This window comes from Carcharodon carcharias, chromosome 13 (genome assembly GCF_017639515.1).
Source record: "Carcharodon carcharias isolate sCarCar2 chromosome 13, sCarCar2.pri, whole genome shotgun sequence".
In the NCBI taxonomy this organism is placed as follows: Eukaryota; Metazoa; Chordata; class Chondrichthyes; order Lamniformes; family Lamnidae; genus Carcharodon; species Carcharodon carcharias.
Window position 1 is genome coordinate 88,952,476 of NC_054479.1, and position 16,590 is coordinate 88,969,065.

General features: G+C 41.1%; 1 protein-coding gene across 3 annotated transcripts in view; it reads left to right on the forward strand.

Moving 5' to 3' along the window:
* The window catches only part of sox5 (SRY-box transcription factor 5), a 406,357-nt gene that overhangs the window by 71,174 nt on the left and 318,593 nt on the right, over window positions 1–16,590 (forward strand). For 2 of the 3 annotated variants that reach the window (XM_041203209.1, XM_041203210.1), the window contains exons 1-2: window positions 16,130–16,151; window positions 16,327–16,384. The exons of the other annotated variant lie outside the window; for it this stretch is intronic. In XM_041203209.1, the coding sequence (XP_041059143.1) occupies window positions 16,347–16,384 (38 nt within the window). In that variant the 5' untranslated portion in view covers window positions 16,130–16,151; window positions 16,327–16,346. Of the gene's footprint in view, window positions 1–16,129; window positions 16,152–16,326; window positions 16,385–16,590 lie in introns of those variants that run through there. 3 annotated transcript variants of the gene reach the window in all.

A 16,590-nucleotide genomic window follows, 5' to 3' on the forward strand; every position in this document is an offset into this window, starting at 1 on the left:
AACAGATGTCACCCAGAAAGTTTTAATCAAGGTTAGATTGGGCGGCGGGGGACGGTTCAGGTGACAGAACTGTCAGTCACATCTCTTTCTGTACTGTTTCATTTTGACTGCCTTAACTCCAGACAGTCGAAAGGAGTAGACGCACTTATTTAAAAACAATAATTATTATAGATACTGATTAGAAATGAGTCAGTGGTAAAAAAAAACTGGTGTATTCTGAAGCATATCGTAGAGGAAACAATGCAGTCACGAATGACAGGTCTGTCTGATAATTAGCACGCGCATTTTTGTGGGGCTGTTCCCACTTTGACACTGTCTGTAAACACTTGAGCTGCTTTTTATAGTGGTGCCAGTGGGACATGAGAATCACCAGTTGCTGAGGTGCAGGCCTTACGCTACCAACCTGCAATCCCAATAGGAAGAAAGACAGAGGGGAAAGAAAGAACTAACTTGCACGTATATAACCCCATTCACAACTTCAGAATGTCCAAAATCCTTTGCTGTTAATAAAATACTTTTTAAGCATAGTCACTGTTTCAATGTAAGGGACACAAAGGCCAATTTACACACAGCAAGATCCCACAAACAACAATGAGATAAATGACTATAAAATCTGTTTTAGTATTATTGGTTAAAGTTGGTTAAGAGATAAATGTTGGCCAGGACTCCAGGGAAAACTCCTCGCTCTTCTGCACATAAGGCTGTGGGATCTTTATCATCTAACTGAGAGGGCAGATGGGACATCCGTTTAACACTGGAAAGACAGCGCTTCCAACAACGCAGCATTCCCTCAGTGCTGTGTTGAGGTGTCAGGCAATATTTTGGCTTCAGGTCTCTGGAGTTGGATGAAAACTCACAAATTTGTGTTTCGCAGGAGAGGGTGCTACAAACGGAACCCACAGGTCATGCAGAATGACCTGGTAAAAACCAGGCCTTTCTTGACATGTCATGTCTGAATATGTTGTAGATTAATTGATGGATATTGATGGCCATGATTAGCCAATTACTTCACTTTCGATGTATCATGCAAGTAGCAAAATGATAGAAGGCAAACTAAATGAACCTAGGTTTTTTTTTACCATCTACCAGTTCCTAACCTAACATAAATCTAATGGTTCGCCCCTTTAAAGATGCTCTTAACTTGACGAGCTGCTGAAGTGTGGATCTTGTGCAGCCAGTGATTAACTCTACTTAGAATTACAGAGCCTCATTACATCTCATTGCAGTGATGCGTGGGACCACCTTCAGTTTTGCACTGGGTTTTCACTCTATATTAAGAGTGACGGGTCTTGGTTTTGCAGCTTAAACTCACAGGCACACAAGGGAGGCAGGAGTGTTACCCAATGGACCAAGCAGTCTTTAGCACACTAAAGAGACTAGATACTGTAGGCCATGATAAGCTATTCTGTGAACAGTACAACCAAAGGCCACAGCCTGTGCTTGAGGTGAGGGGCATGGGGGTTGGGGGGAAGCGATGGCATAACTTCAAAACAAGACTGCGGAAGCAATTTTTCAGAGAGTGAGTGGTGAAACGATGGAACAGGTTCCCCAGACATGAGATCAGGAATACTCCAGTGGTGGAAATCTTTGGGAGCCATAGGTCCAAAGTCATCTGCTACACTTATGGCACATCATGTCTCAAATTACACATGTGCTCTATCCCAAAATGTTATTTTCTCAAAGAAGCCTATATAATTGACTTGGTGGAGTGACTGATTTCACCAGCTCCCTGGAGAACCTGAAATGGAAAAAAATAGAAAATAAAATTGAAAAAAATGGAACCCCCATCCCCCTCACCTCAAGCACATGCAATGTGCTAAAAACTGCTTGGTCCATTGGGTAACACACCTGCCTCTCTTGTGTGCCTGTGAGTTTAAGCTGCAAAACCAAGACCCGTCCCTCTTAATATAGAGTGAAAACCCAGTGCAAACCTGAAGGTGGTCCCATCCATCACTGCGATGAGAGATAAAGCCAATGTCCTGCCTGCTCTAGTTTGTTCAAATGGATGTCATGAATTCTCCAGCATGTTCTTTGAAGAGCAGAGTCCTCGCATTATTCTTGCAAATGTTGCCCTTTCAAGAAGTGACATTAAAAAATGCCTGTGAACTACAGATCAGCCATGATTTAATTGAGCGATGGAACAGGCTCAATGGGCTGAATGGCCTACCCCTGTTCCTATGTTCCTAAGGTTTTTCATCTCTTGAATGTTTGTGTGATATTTCTCCTTCAAAGGATGCCACTTTTTTTATATAACAATGGTCCTTTCAATTCAAAAGTAATTCATTGTTTGGAGAGCTTTGAGTTGTTTTGATGTGATGAGGTGCTGCATAAATGCAAATATTTTTATTTAAGAATAGTCAGAAGATGGGAAAAGGCCATTTTGCATGTCAAAGCTTATTCCTCTAGCATCCCTACTGTTCCATCTAGCAGACAGCATCATTTTCAAACATTACTAATGCTTTTTCTTCAACCACCCGCATGGCAAATTTGCTGTAAACATTTATATGTAATGGATGGAAATTACTCTGTTTTTTTTTGTAAAAAATGGGCTAAAGTGGCTGGGTGAAATTCCTGCATTCGTTATTGTAACAAAATCATTATTAACTTGTTGACAATGCGCATCAGCAGACTGTCCAACAATGAGGGACACCTCAGCCAAGTACAATCTGTCCCCAGCCAATGTCCATTCATGCGACCTATAAGCAGTGATTGCTACATAGTAATCAGGAGTTGGAGCCCTTCCCAATTTTTCCCCACCCTAACCCAGATTTCGGGTGAGTTGGGGGCTATGAACAATTGTACCACACTGCTGCTTATTCATTTGAGACCGACTAACTCAACATATCTTTCTGGTGTTTGTGACTCAGATATGGTTCTTTTACAACCTTAGCTCAGTGGAAGCATGTTTGGATGAGATGGTTGTGGGCTCAAGTCCTACAGTAGAGAATTGAGTGCCTAATCTTGGGCTGACACTTCAGTGCAGTACTGGGGGAGTACTGTGCTGACAGAGTACTGTACTGTACTTTACATCTCATCATTTTTTAAGTGAGGCATTAAAACTGAAGCTCCATCCTTCCCCTCAGGCCAATATAAAAATGGCACTATTCAAAGGAGAGTGGAGCTGGGGTGCAGCAGGGGTTGCGGGAGAGTGATTCAATGATTTCCCTGTCAACCAGCAATACTAAAAATGTTTAATTAATGACTCACCCCATTCCTGTTTGTGGGATCTTGCTGTATGCATATTAGCGTTCACATTTCCCTACATAACAACAGTAACTGTACTTCAGAATTGGCTATGAAGTTGCCTGTGGTTTTCCTGTGTAATATAAGTTCTCCTTTTCTGGGATCCATCTTTTCTCTTTGATGTCCATAATGTTCCAATATGTGCTGCTAGCTGGCGAGGACCTCTTTGTCACCATTAAAATTTCCCCATGTTTTCCAGATGTTGAATGTGGAAAGTCTACCTCCACTCGTTCAATTCCATTAAATGTGCAATAATGAGGTTCCCTCACTTGGAGCCGAGGGAGCTCATTGCAGAAGATGGTGCTAGATGGGAAATCAAGGACTTGGTACTAATGTTCCCCCTAACATTCCCACTGGGAAGCCACTCACAGCACATGGGACAAACAGCAAAGGAATATTAGAGGAGCTCAGCACTCATGATTTCCCATGGTGCTTTCTTTGTCAGTGCCATCCACAGCTGGGGTGTTTGATTTTTTAACCAGTGTACAGTACTGTCTCTTCATCAGTGTTGAGTTTCATTTATCACTTATCTTCCCAGCTGCATAACTGACCTAAGAACTCGTGGAACACTTTTGTATCATCCTCCTTCCCCACTGCTCTCAGTATTTTGTTGGTGTCAGGAAATATGATAAGCTTGCATTTAGCTGCAACATTTATGCCATTAATGCTGATTAGACACAACAGCACTCACATAGGTGTATATGCTCACATTACCAAAGACCAAGTTGGGACAATGGGTGAGTTCTTACATGGTTCATTAAACACACTGGATCCTAGGACAGTTGCTCTTTGATGACTGAAGTTGACAGAACTTTGTTAGGTAAGGATACCAAGGGATATGGAGCAAAGGTGCAAAAATGGGGCTGAGGTGAAATCAGCCATGATCTAATTGAATGGCGAAGCAGGCTTGAAGGGCTGAATGGCCTATTCCTGTTTGTTTAAATATGTGGTCAACAATTTCTTTCAGGACAAAGAGATTGAGGTACAGAGTACTTGTTTAATAAAATTATGTTATAGATCATTGGATTCCTGTCAGCCAGTTAAGCTGACAAGATAGACTGACTCTCCCTGATTTCATATACATGACTTAACCTATAAGACTTGGCTTTGGCAGTGAGAACAAGGTACTCAGATCAGAAGGCCTGTTTAGCACTGGCAAGGTAAGGATGAAGACTTTTCCAATATCTACTGAAGGCAAGGTTGGATTGACCCATAATGAACTGAAAAAGAGTTGCAACTGTATGAAAAGTACAGAGTCATTGGAAAGGTTTGACAGGTCTAAGAACAATCATCCATGAGCGGGAAAGGAATAATTTGTTCTTATCTAATAAGGATTAAAGGAATCTGAATAAGATGCATGTCTTTAAAACCACAGTAAACAAAAGCAGGATGAATATTCAAAGATTTTATTTTTCTCTCTAAATCAGAAGAGAAGAGGGGTTTACAATTAGATGCTATGAAAAGATCAAAATATCTTAAGGAGTGAAATGATGGGCCCAGATTTTGTGGTAAGAATAACGGAGAGGTGCTAAGGAGTAAATTGGATGGTAACTTCTGGCCTCCAGATATGTGCAGTTAAAGGGGGAAACCATGAAGTTGCTTTCTGAGTTGCTTTGTTCCTCCAAAAGCTTTACTACATTTTCTTGTTGAGACACTCAATAGTCAAATGCATAAAGGATACTTACGAACTAGATATCCACTAAACATGCCAAAAAAAGTTAGCACCTGTCTATTCAAGTGTAAGTGAATTTTAACAGTGTGATTAACCATAATTACTGCCAAGCAACCTCTCCTGCGCTGAAAATTTATTTTAAAGGTGTGGAGTCTCATTCTTTCAGAATTTATGTATTGCTGGAGATGGAAAAAAAATAAAAAGTTGAAATTTTTAAATGTTTTCTTTCTGTCTCTTTTATCTCTTTCTCTCTTAATCCCAATTTTCTTTTCCTCTTACTTTCTTGTCTGTGATTTTATATTGAATGAAATATTCTAACTTATACTTCCTGGTTTAGAGTCTGTGTGGCTCAGTAGGGATTCTTCAATCTGTTTACACAGATCTCAGATCCTATGTGCTGCGCTGTTTTGACTCTCCAATTACTGCAAGTTGCAGTGCAAAAGCCCACAGAAAGCTTGTGGGAAAATCTGTGTAATTAATGGTGAGTGCTGTTCATTCGCTGTTGTCTGCAAAAATTTGGAGTTTTTTTTTAATTCCTTCATAGGATATGAACATCACTGGCAAGGCCAACATTTGTTGCCCATCCCTATTTACCTTTGAACTAAATAGCTTGGCAGGTCATTGCCACTGTCAATTACATTGCTATGGAGCTAGTCAAATGTAGGCCAAACCAAGTAAGGATGGCAGATTTCCTTCCATAAAAGGAACATTAGTGAACCAGATGGATTACCATTACTGAAACTAACTTTATATTGCAGTTTTATTAATTGAATTTAAATTTCACCAGTTGCCATGATGGGATTTGAACCCGTGTCTCAGAGCATTAGCCTGGGCCTTTGGATTACTGGTCCAGTAACATTACCACTACCACCTCCCATAGTTGACTTATAGGCTACCTCATCATTCCTAACACAGTTAGTATAACATCTATTAAAACACATTATACAATGAACCCAGCAACAAGGCTCACACTGGGAGCAGCAAGGAGAGGGTTAATGATTGAGTGGAAATCTTGGAATTTCACTGGTTGATTCAACATAGTATGGTACTGGGCTATGTAAGCCATGAGAGTCCCTAGCTTATTCATTGGTGCATACCTGATCACAATCAGGGCCACGTAGGGAACATTGCAGTTGCGTTCAGTGTTACTGGGCCAGGGAAGCGAAAATCACCCAGAGTTCCAACTCTTGATTACTATCCAGCTTTCTCTGCTAATTGTGTGCATTTGAATGTCAGGTGAGCATACGATCTGATTTGCCTGTCAAATAGCCATAGTCAAGTAGCTAAGTAAATATGATGCAAATCTTAATTAATAAATCTAGGTTGAACCATGATGATTGACCAATTGATGAAACATAGAAGGGTCATACAGACTCAAAACGTTAACTCTGTTTCTCTCTCCACAGATGCTGTCAGACCTGCTGAGTTTTTCCACCATTTTCTGTTTTTATTTTATATATGAAACATAGAAGGGTTATCTTCTCCCAAGGGGCTAATGCCCAGCATGAGTCATTGCCTTGGAAAGGAGAGATTAGGTGTGATCACTGAAATGTGGCTGAAAAGACACAGTTATGCACAACTTTAGTGGGTGCAGAACTGAAGCTGAGCATCCATGCACTACGGTACTGTCCCTTCCAATATTAACACCAATCTTTAATGGAATCCTCCCAATTTACTGGCAAGTTACACAACCTGCTCTAGATGTATTTTTATTCACATCTAAACAAGGGATACTGTTCCGTATCAGTTTCCTCATGGTTTCCCTGCTGCCTCCCTCAACTTCACTCTTCCTGAACGCAATGCTGCTGGGCGTGCAGGCTCCAATCACAGCAGATCCTGATCCTGTAGGTGGACCCAAGTGACAGGATAAGCTAGATAGGTTGCATGGCCTTTTCTCACTCTTTTACCGCCCTGTTTTTGCATGTTCAGATAATGCCATTTGCACTCAAAGACATTAGTTCACTTTGCCGGCCATACCTGTTGACATGCAAATGCCAGGCTGTGGAATGGATATTTCCTACTGCAGTGCAGAGTTTCTTATTTTCCCTTGATTTGTGCACTGTAGATTTACCTTTTTAATTATATTTGTTTCTTGACCTCTTTCATTTGTTCCTCTGATCTGTTTGTACGATTCATATCACTTTATATAGTCTCTGTTCTGTTTAGCAGCCCTCTTGAGGTTCCTCAATGAACCTCTGTACCTCTTGACTGTAGCCCCACATGTGTCCTCCAGCCATTAGTCAGCTGTCCAACAGCTATTGATATTCTGCATGCTGTTGTTTGACATAAAACTTAATTGTAATTGTTAGAAATTAACTGAGTACTCTCCAAATCAATAGCAGCATTGTGCCTTGAGTCAGCTTTCATAAGGTAAGCTTTCAAGCAAATTGTTTACTTAAAGCATTTGAAACCAGTAACAGATGGAGTGCCAGACATAATGGACATCTTAGTAATAACTCCTTTCATGAGTGCCCCATTAAACAAAGGAAATAAAACTAAAATAAATGATTATATTTAAAATCACCCAAAAATGTGTAAATAAAATGCATTGTGCAGTATGCTTGTACATCAAGTTTATCCCTTGGTTCTCACTGTGAAGTCTCTTTTTATTTGGGGATGGAGCTAGCTCCTTTTCTTGCCTGTACCTGAAGCCTCCACCAATGTTTGTAACTTGACCAAAACACACAGGATTAGCATAATCCAAGATTTATAGAATTGTCTAATTAAACAACAACTACACGATCTAGTCACTGATACTGAATGGTATTGGCATTTATGGATCACAGTTGAACCTTCCTTGGTCAGGTAAATCTGAGACCAGATGTAGTTTGTGTAACCATTTTATAGCAGCTAAAGAATTTGTCTTGTATGACTATGTGGATTAGGTCCTTTGGATGCCGCAGGAAGGTTTGTATGACAGGATTAGAAAGTGTTAGTTGACCCGGACAAAAGAACAACAGATTTGGTGTTTCTGGGTGTTTGTTTAGTGTTCCACTATATCCTATTTAAAGTCTTGTATGGGCAGTCTTTTCACTCTTTACGCTACCCATACTGATGAATGCAAATTTCATTTGTTCTTTACAGATACATCACCATCACAACTTGTCAACACATGAATTTACAAACTCATACTGCAGTACATTTCAAATCCAAAGTTTCCAGCCTGTGCAATCTTACTTCTTTCCTAAAACAAAACAAATGTGGTATGGAGTTAACTGAAACAAACTTTTCATTAAAACCCATTCAAAACATTTCCAGTGGAGTTGCTGTTTGGGTGAAAGATTCCGACTGTTTGACACAGTCTCTCCAAAGCCCCATTCACACTGCAGCTGCGAATTCCGGTTTGCTCAGATTTTTCAGCTGTTGCAAATTAAAAATGCAACCTTAAAGTGGTGCAACTGTCCTAGCTCTGTTGTAATTCTGCTGTTAAAAACTTGCCCTGACCTGGCGCATGTTTAAAATTGGCACCAAACTGAGATTGTATCACATTTCATAATCTCCCTCACCAGTCCTGAAGTCCTCTTGCTCCTCAGTGGCAGTTTTACATTGCAGCCTAAAAGTCACAGCAAAATTACACATCACTAGATGATTTACCTTGCCAATAAAGGCTGATAATGTTACTGGCAATGTCATGTCTTCAGGAAAACGTAGTCCTCCCTCCCTCCATTTTATTAATGTGTCCCTGAGCACCTCAGTACAGCGGTTTGTAATCCCAAGTGAGTAAGTCCTCCCTCTCTCCTATTTTACTAATGTGTTCCTGAGCATCTCAGCACAGCAGCTTGCGATGCCAAGTAAGTAACTAGCTATAGTCCACAAAGGACCACAGGCATCTCTGTCCATTAGAGAGACAATTGGTTACATAGCTTGAGGGACACCACTCCACAAGCATGGGGCAAGGCAAAGAGACATACCTCCATGAACTGCCACGGCCAGTACAGGGAGTGAAACCCTTAGTGTAATTCTGCATCAGACTTGAGTTATCTAGCTAACTGAGCTAACCAAAGTCTAATTGGTCACTAACAGCCTGATTCAAAGTCTTTGTTTCTTTTAGCTCTTTTGCATTAGCAGTGGACTGTAATCTGATGCCCACAAATACATACCTTTATTGGGAAGGTATGCCTCTCAGGGCTAGACCAACATGAGCTAGATCAGTCTGAACAAGATCAACCCGAGCTAGATCACTGTCTATTTAGTGGCTTGCATTCTGAATTTGTATTCATTCCAATCTGAAGTGTAAACAGGGCAAAAGATGCAACAAAGAAATGGAAGCATTTAATTTATATAGCGCCTTTCACAACATCCAGCTGTTGCAAGGCTCTTTACAGCTAATGAAGTATTTGTGAAGAGCTGTGACTGTTGTAATGTAGGAAATATATCAACCAATTTTCACACAGCAAAGCCCCACAAAGAGCAATAAGACATATGAACAGATAATCGCTATTAGTGTTGTTGGTTGATGGATAAATATTGGCCTGCACAATGAGGAAAACTCACTGCTCTTCTTCAAAAGAATGCCATGGAGTCTTTTACAAGGGCAGACAAGGCCTCAGTTCAATGTTTCACCTGGAAAGCAGGACCTCACTTAGGACTGCACTCTGGTGTTAGCCTACATTTTATGCTCACATCTCTGTGGGGAAGACTTGAACTCACAAGTTTCTGATTCAAAGGGAAGAGTGTTACCACTGAGCCACAACACCAGGGGCTGGTAACTGCAGAATGAGGATGTATTGCCATGCACAGTAGCATTTTTCAGCTCAATTGTAAGGCAATTTGCAATTCTAACTGTGGTTTGTGCCTTACTACTCTGAGGATCAAAATTAGCAGTAGCCATAAACCAATGAGGTGATGATTGGTGTGCAAAGTTGGCATAATTACTCTTAAGTGACTCTAGCTCCTTGTAAAGTGCAAGGCCCACACAATTGATTTTGTGAAGAAAGTCAGTCTTTTTGTTAATGATTTGAAATACTATTCACACACTGCTTTTTAATTCAGACACATTCTAAATTACAAAGCAATTTGGATTTGAATAGTCCATGGTTACTTTATTGATTATAAAATCCTGAGGTTCAAACCCATGTCATTCCAGAAAATGAGGTTGAAGGAAACAACAGATTGAATGGCGGGTGATGAAAGTTTATCACATATTCATACTTTTTCAGAGGCTCTGAGCACATTGCACTACTTTGCTGTCCCATTGCAAAGTTAAGTATACATCTGTGTTTAAGGGACAGCTGTTAAATGGGAAATCATGACTGGTTTCCTGGAGTATGTAAAACAAAACACGGTTAATTTGGAACTCCGAGAGGCAGAATTCTGAATCCTTCTCTAGTCAATTTAGATCACATCAATTTGAATTAACTTGACCTCTTTGTTTAGTTAGAAGCGCTATTATTCATTCTGTACTGACTTAATTTGATCATGCTTAACATTTGATGGTGTCTCATAATACTTGGCGCATATATACCAATCAGCCAACTGATATATATCTGTTTAAGCCTCTGCTGAGTTTATTTGCTTAGGAGGTGCAGGCAAACCAAGTTCATCGGATGTCAATACTTCCAATTGCATTTACTTTTTGGAACCAGTTATTGTCATGCTAAGTGACAAATATGCAAACTGCCTCCCTTGTTACTGCTTGACATTTCTCCGATCCCTTTCTGCCGGGGAATTTTATTACATAAAGGCCCTCCCAACCTCCACCCCCCACACCCGCCCCCAGCAACAAGTTCAATAAATAAACATGTCGGGGACTGCATTTTACGAACTGGTGGGAATGCTGGAATTGTACGACGAAATAAAAGGAAGCATTTGTTTTCGAAGGCTACATGGGAGAGCCTGAAGATCAGTCAGAACCCGGTTCAGTCAGGAAACTCTTCATTAGCGCTTCCCACACGTGCTCGCCAGATGTGTCTATAAAGGAGGAATAGAGTAGATTGTAGGTAATAATCTGCCTTTGTTTCCTTGATATTGTTTTAAAGATTGACTCTAGCTGTTGCCTTCGAGGATGTCTGCGTTTCCAAGCTGAATTACAACTTCCCAACTACATGAGCCCGCAATGAAGATTTTTGAAAATCTTACTTTTTGCAGAGCTGGGACGAAGATCAAAAAAAATCAGCACGGATCCATTAAACACAGAGAAGAAGATGGATAATGTTAATTAATCTACATTTTAAATAGTAATTATGTCATCCCATGAGACCAAGAAATAGATCAAATTAAAAATTAAAATGTGATTCAATCTTCAGCAATATGAAATAGTGATTCACCACCTTTTGCCTGTTCTTGGTAGTGCATTTGAAACAGATTCGGGGAGGGTGGAGGTGGGGGAGGCATTAGTTGTGCCTGTGAGGAGCGCTGTTAGTGACTGGCAGCATCACATTGTGCCAGGGCATTCGCCACAAGCGTCCTGGGTAACTGAGCCACTGATGTCATGGGCGAGCATGTGAATATTTCAGGTGACAGACCTGAAGCTGTTAACTGCTACAGTCAAATGTTGTCAACCAAGAGTGATAGCTGTTTCCAACTATAAATTCGACGCTGCTTGGAGACTAACCCATCAGCCGGGGTCTCCTTTGCCATTTTCCAAATTGGTGGAAGCGAAACTTTCCGTCTTGGGTTTCAACACAGACCTTTTGACGGACCCCCCGCCAACCCCACCCAGCATACCAGGCTCCCCTGCCAGTTTAAACTCTGACCGCTGGTTCTAAAACTATGCAAACATTTCTGGATAGAGAAATCATTTTCACATCGTTATTTAAAAACATTTTTTGGTAGAAAATCTGCAGGGAATATCTTCCATTATCCGTTAGTCATCTGCGCTAATTAAGTTTCTACTTGAAGTAAGGTAGAATCTGTTCGAAATTAACACTGTGCAGTCTTCCAGGTTTGATCACCATGCTACAATGGGTAGCTTTCAAAACGTACATATGGTCCTCTTTCCAAGGAATTGATTAAGTGAGTCCGGATGAAATTCAAATCCTTTGATTTGACCTTTGCCTGGCCTGAGAGGTTGCAATTCACATAACAATTTCCTTTTGTTCTTTGTTACAGTTATTAATCCAACATGAGGCTCGAATTAATCAGGGTAATGCGTTGTTACATCTCTAATTCACAGCCTCACTGTTTGTGTCTTTTTTAATTAAAGCAGAATGATAGCATGCTGATGTTGGCCTCCTCTGCTCATCACAGAGGGAAAGGCTAAATGGGCAGGATGAGATTAGTCCAAGGTTCCACTTAATTGTTTTTTTTCTTCCTTTTAAATAAAGGCTGTGAGTGAACATGCTAATTCCAGGCTGTGGCAGCCTGAGCAAGGAGTGCAGTTCAGTTCCATGCCTCTAATGGCTTTGGAGGTCAGTACATTTTGAGGCCCCAGTCGTTTATTTTTTAAAAATCGCGGAATCTTTTCTCCACAACCAAACCCCCGCCCCGCAAGCTCTTTTCTTTTCCCATCCCCCAGTGGTGCTGTTTGATGTGATAAAAGAGAAAAGTGTTGTCTAACACTCTGAAGGCTGGTTAATTTGTGCTAACCAGATGAAAACAAATGCAGTACATCATATTTCATTAGCAGTCCTGCTTAGCTGCCCTTCATTACTAAGTGCTCCAAGCCTCACTCAGTGGAAGACGCGTGATTAGGCCAGAAACAATGTCATTTCCCACCTTCATTGTATTGTAAATTACCTTTTGGGCCTAACTGTTCTATCAAGCGTCAGAGTACAGGATTCGGCGCTGATACATTTTTGACTACTCTGTATACATAAGTAGAATGGAGATCATTATGTCGTCCTGTATTTGAGTCATTTTTATTTAAGATGTCAAACAATAGGCTGTTGATTGGAGGGACAAGAGCAGAACAATAAACTTCTGTGTCACATAATAGACCACCATTTGCAAGCTCCGCTTTAGAAGGGCCCTCTTTATTGTTCTTTTTGTACAAAAATGGATCTTAGGAGGAGGAATATTTTGCTGAGGTATGTCATTATTTTGCAAATTTCTATTATCTCATCATGTTGTCTTCATTGTAAATTGCAGCTAATTAGGAACCTAGTTAGAGCATGGGCTTTGAGCCTCGCTTTTTTTGAAAGGAACACACAGATTACCACACTACAAGAGAGGAAGGAGTAGAAAAAGGAGATTAATCTGGTTACCTTGGCAACCCTCGCTTCCATCTGTGAAGAACAATACATTTTTGTTTCCTTGGCTCAGTTCAAATCTGTTTTGTTTAGAAAAAAACGTGGCCTCTGTAACAATGCTGAATTCTGTCTGCCTGGCTTTACTGGGTGCAATTTCACTTCAAGTTAGGGTCTGGAGGGAATAGAAAGATGAAAGGCAAGAGCTTGAGCGCTGTCAAAGGTCGTGACCTTGCTGCACAAAGCCAGCAGTTTTACTCCCAAATCCCTTCTCCTGAAAAGCTCTTAATGAAATAATATACCATGGATTTGAACACCTTGTAGTCTTTATTAAATAGCAAGGACTCTACGTTATGAATTAAGTTTTTCCCCATTATGCCTTCGTTCAGTCAGTCTGAGATCTTTACAGTGGGATTAGTTTGAATATGGTAAACTTTCACTTTTAAAAGTAATATCCTACTTCATACAGTGTTTGAATTTTTAAGAGTTGGCAAACCGCTGATTGAGTTGAGTGGAGGGTACCTGAAATGTACGTGGTTTGATTTCAGTCAACAGCTGATTGTCTCACCGGTTTCCTCGCAACCTGTGAACTACCGGCTGAAGCCCAACTGGTGCATCCTTTGACAGGCGGCTTAGGTGGCCTTAACCATTTCCTCGACAGTTGCGCATCCCACTCCCGATATATGGAGAGACTTGCCAGTCTGCCTAGAAAACTTCAGCTAGGTTTCAGTGCTGTGCAGAACAGGTTCGGATTTGTTAAACAGTTAAAGAAATTGGGATTCGTCTCGGACGCTGTACGCACATTTCTTGTTGCCAAATATGTCGATTTTTCGTTCGCCATCCAAAATAGTGGGACTTTACTTTTCATTTATAGCTCCACTCTGGCAGTCCCAAGGCAGCGCCACACAGGAACAGCTGGTAAACTCAATGCACCTATTGTTTCCACTTCCTCTACCTGCACTGGTTGAGGTACACCTCCTCCGTTAGTGCAGCGAGAACCAGGCAAGATTTATCCTGGTCGGTCTAGTTCTGTTCCTTTTGCGTTGGAATTTAAATACAATGCAACAGTATGCCCATTCAAACCCAAAGACAAACTGAATTTCACCCACACTATTTTCTGTAAACAATAAGATATTAGTAGCTTCTTGTGTGTTAAATGTTTCAGTTTAACACTATCATCACTTTCATCGGTTCCAGTGAGCGTAGAGTAACTTTGTAAGCACCTTCTGTCCAGTAACACATTGAAATTGTTTTGCCTGCACAAGGGGAAGAATCTAATTGTGCTAATGTGAATAATCTCTCAGTTGTAAAAGAGACAGATTTGCTCTATGTGTGTACAGATACATTTCATCAGGAACGGTTTAAATGGTCTGTTTTCACTATTGTATACTTATTGGATAGAAAGGTTAAAGGCAAAAGCTGATTGGAATGATATATGTGCGGTTACTTGAAAGTACGTGTATGTGTGAATGTGTGCATATGTGTGAGTTTGTATATATGTACATGTGCACACGGGTGTATGTGTATGTGTGCACACGGTTGTATGTGTGTATACGTGTTCGTGATGTGAGGAGCATTTACTTTTTGGCATTTCAGTTGCTCCGGAGAATGTTGTTAGCGGACAATGAAAGCTTTTATCTCCGCTTGCAGCAGTAACCGTAGCCCCACTGACCAAGAATAGTCAATATTTGTCGAATCCTTCCCTGTAATTGGAAAAGTTTTCACTCATGCACTTTGTAACGGCTGGTTTGACTTAATGGAGCACAAACGAAAGGAAAGGAATGTTTTGATTTTGACATAATAAATATTTTCCCGATAAACATGAGGGTAGAGGGTATACAAGTGATGACTGCTGCGGATCAAGATGGAAACTGGGAGTCTTGTCTGGCTGCTGCCACAACTGAGCTTAGGCTATCGACTGCGGTGTTGGTCCTGTGGTCTCGAAGACCCTTAATGTTGTCCAGCTGCAAGGCAAAAAGTCTGGGTTTTTATTTTTAGTGTACACAGTGCCAGCATGGACATGGGTTACAGAGACTGTTGAATTATTGTCTACTCGACTTCCCAGAATAGCCCAGTTAATCACTCTGGCTTTAAAGGGAATTTCCTCATGGAATTCTCTCCAGAAAATCTAATCAACTGACCTGTAGAAGCCAACAATGAAAGGCCTTTTATTTTGGGCGGGCTCTATACTGTAGCCTTTTGTGCGGAGTGAACCCTCCCAGTAGGAGTGGATAGTTGGGTCTGTGTGTTGTGTGTTATGTGTACAGCCTTGTATGCACTTCCAAGCAGATGCTGGAGTATATTGGCCAGTTTAGTCTCAGTGTGTATATCATCTTATGTCAGGTTCCATTACCTGATTACCTCAGTTCCCCAGTCAGATTGGATCTAGATAATCAGTCCTGATATTATGAGTCCTCCACGTTGAAACTGGGAGCTCTCTCCTGTTATTCTCCTTAGTTGCAGCCCGCTTGTTTAGGAGAGATTAAAGAGACTCAAGACTGGGGCTCTGTTGTTTCTCTCTCTCTCTCTCTCTCGTGCTGCAGTTAACTGTTAAGTTTGGCACGGGGGCTCCTCACGTTTCCACGGAGGTCGGGTTTAAACTTGATCTGATGACTTAAAAATTTGTTGCCAGTAAATTTGCACCACTCTGGTGAGACTAGTCCTCCCGAGAAATAACAAGAGAGAGCGATCGGGTGAGTGACATGTTGTTTACAGGTTTCCCAGAAGGGGCCTCTGCTATATTTCATCTGTCAAAGTTGCCTTTTCTTCCCGTTAACAATGCCCGATTGTTTTTGCGGAGAATACAGGTTCCAAACGCAAGAGAATGCGGTGCTATATTTTTCCTGCCAAATTCCTATCTCTCTTGTTTTCTTTGCACAGCGCTCACAAAGGAGCCATAACTTACCATCAACTGGGAGCTTTTTTATTTGGTGCCACAAAGCTCCTCTGTTGCTTGGCAAATAAGCATTTTTGGACAATGAAGAAGCAGCCATCCAGCGAGCTAGTCAGTCACGGTGGCAGTGGCGAGCAGGGGAAGTGGCTGGATCGACCGGCAGTCTGATCATGTCTAGGGACTCGCAGCAGTAAAAGTCCGCAAGAGGGGTTCCTCTGTAAGGCAGTTTGGCGACTCGTTTTTTTTTGTGTGCGTGTGTTTTAGTTATTGTTTCTTTGCTTTTTGTTGTTATTTGCCAACAGAAATTTCAGGCTCAGGATCGGCTGCGCCAGCGGGTATGCAAACATTGCTAGATTTAGTTTGAAACAATTTGTTGGTGCTTGTTTTGACAGCGGCAAGTCCTGCTTCCAGCATGCTCAGTGGTCCTGAATTACCTCAGGAATTCAAAAGGTGAGTTAAACTCGGGGGGAGCGAAAGAACTTATCACCAGGGCTGATTTCCGCCCCCCTCTTTTAACTCTGACTAACTTGTGCTGTTTTAAATGTTGTTTAAGAGAACCGGAATAAAAGTTAACGATAACCTTTATTTATGGCAAAAATTCTCACTGAATACACGAGACGAGTACTTGAAGCGTGCGCGCCTTGTTCGCTCGTGTT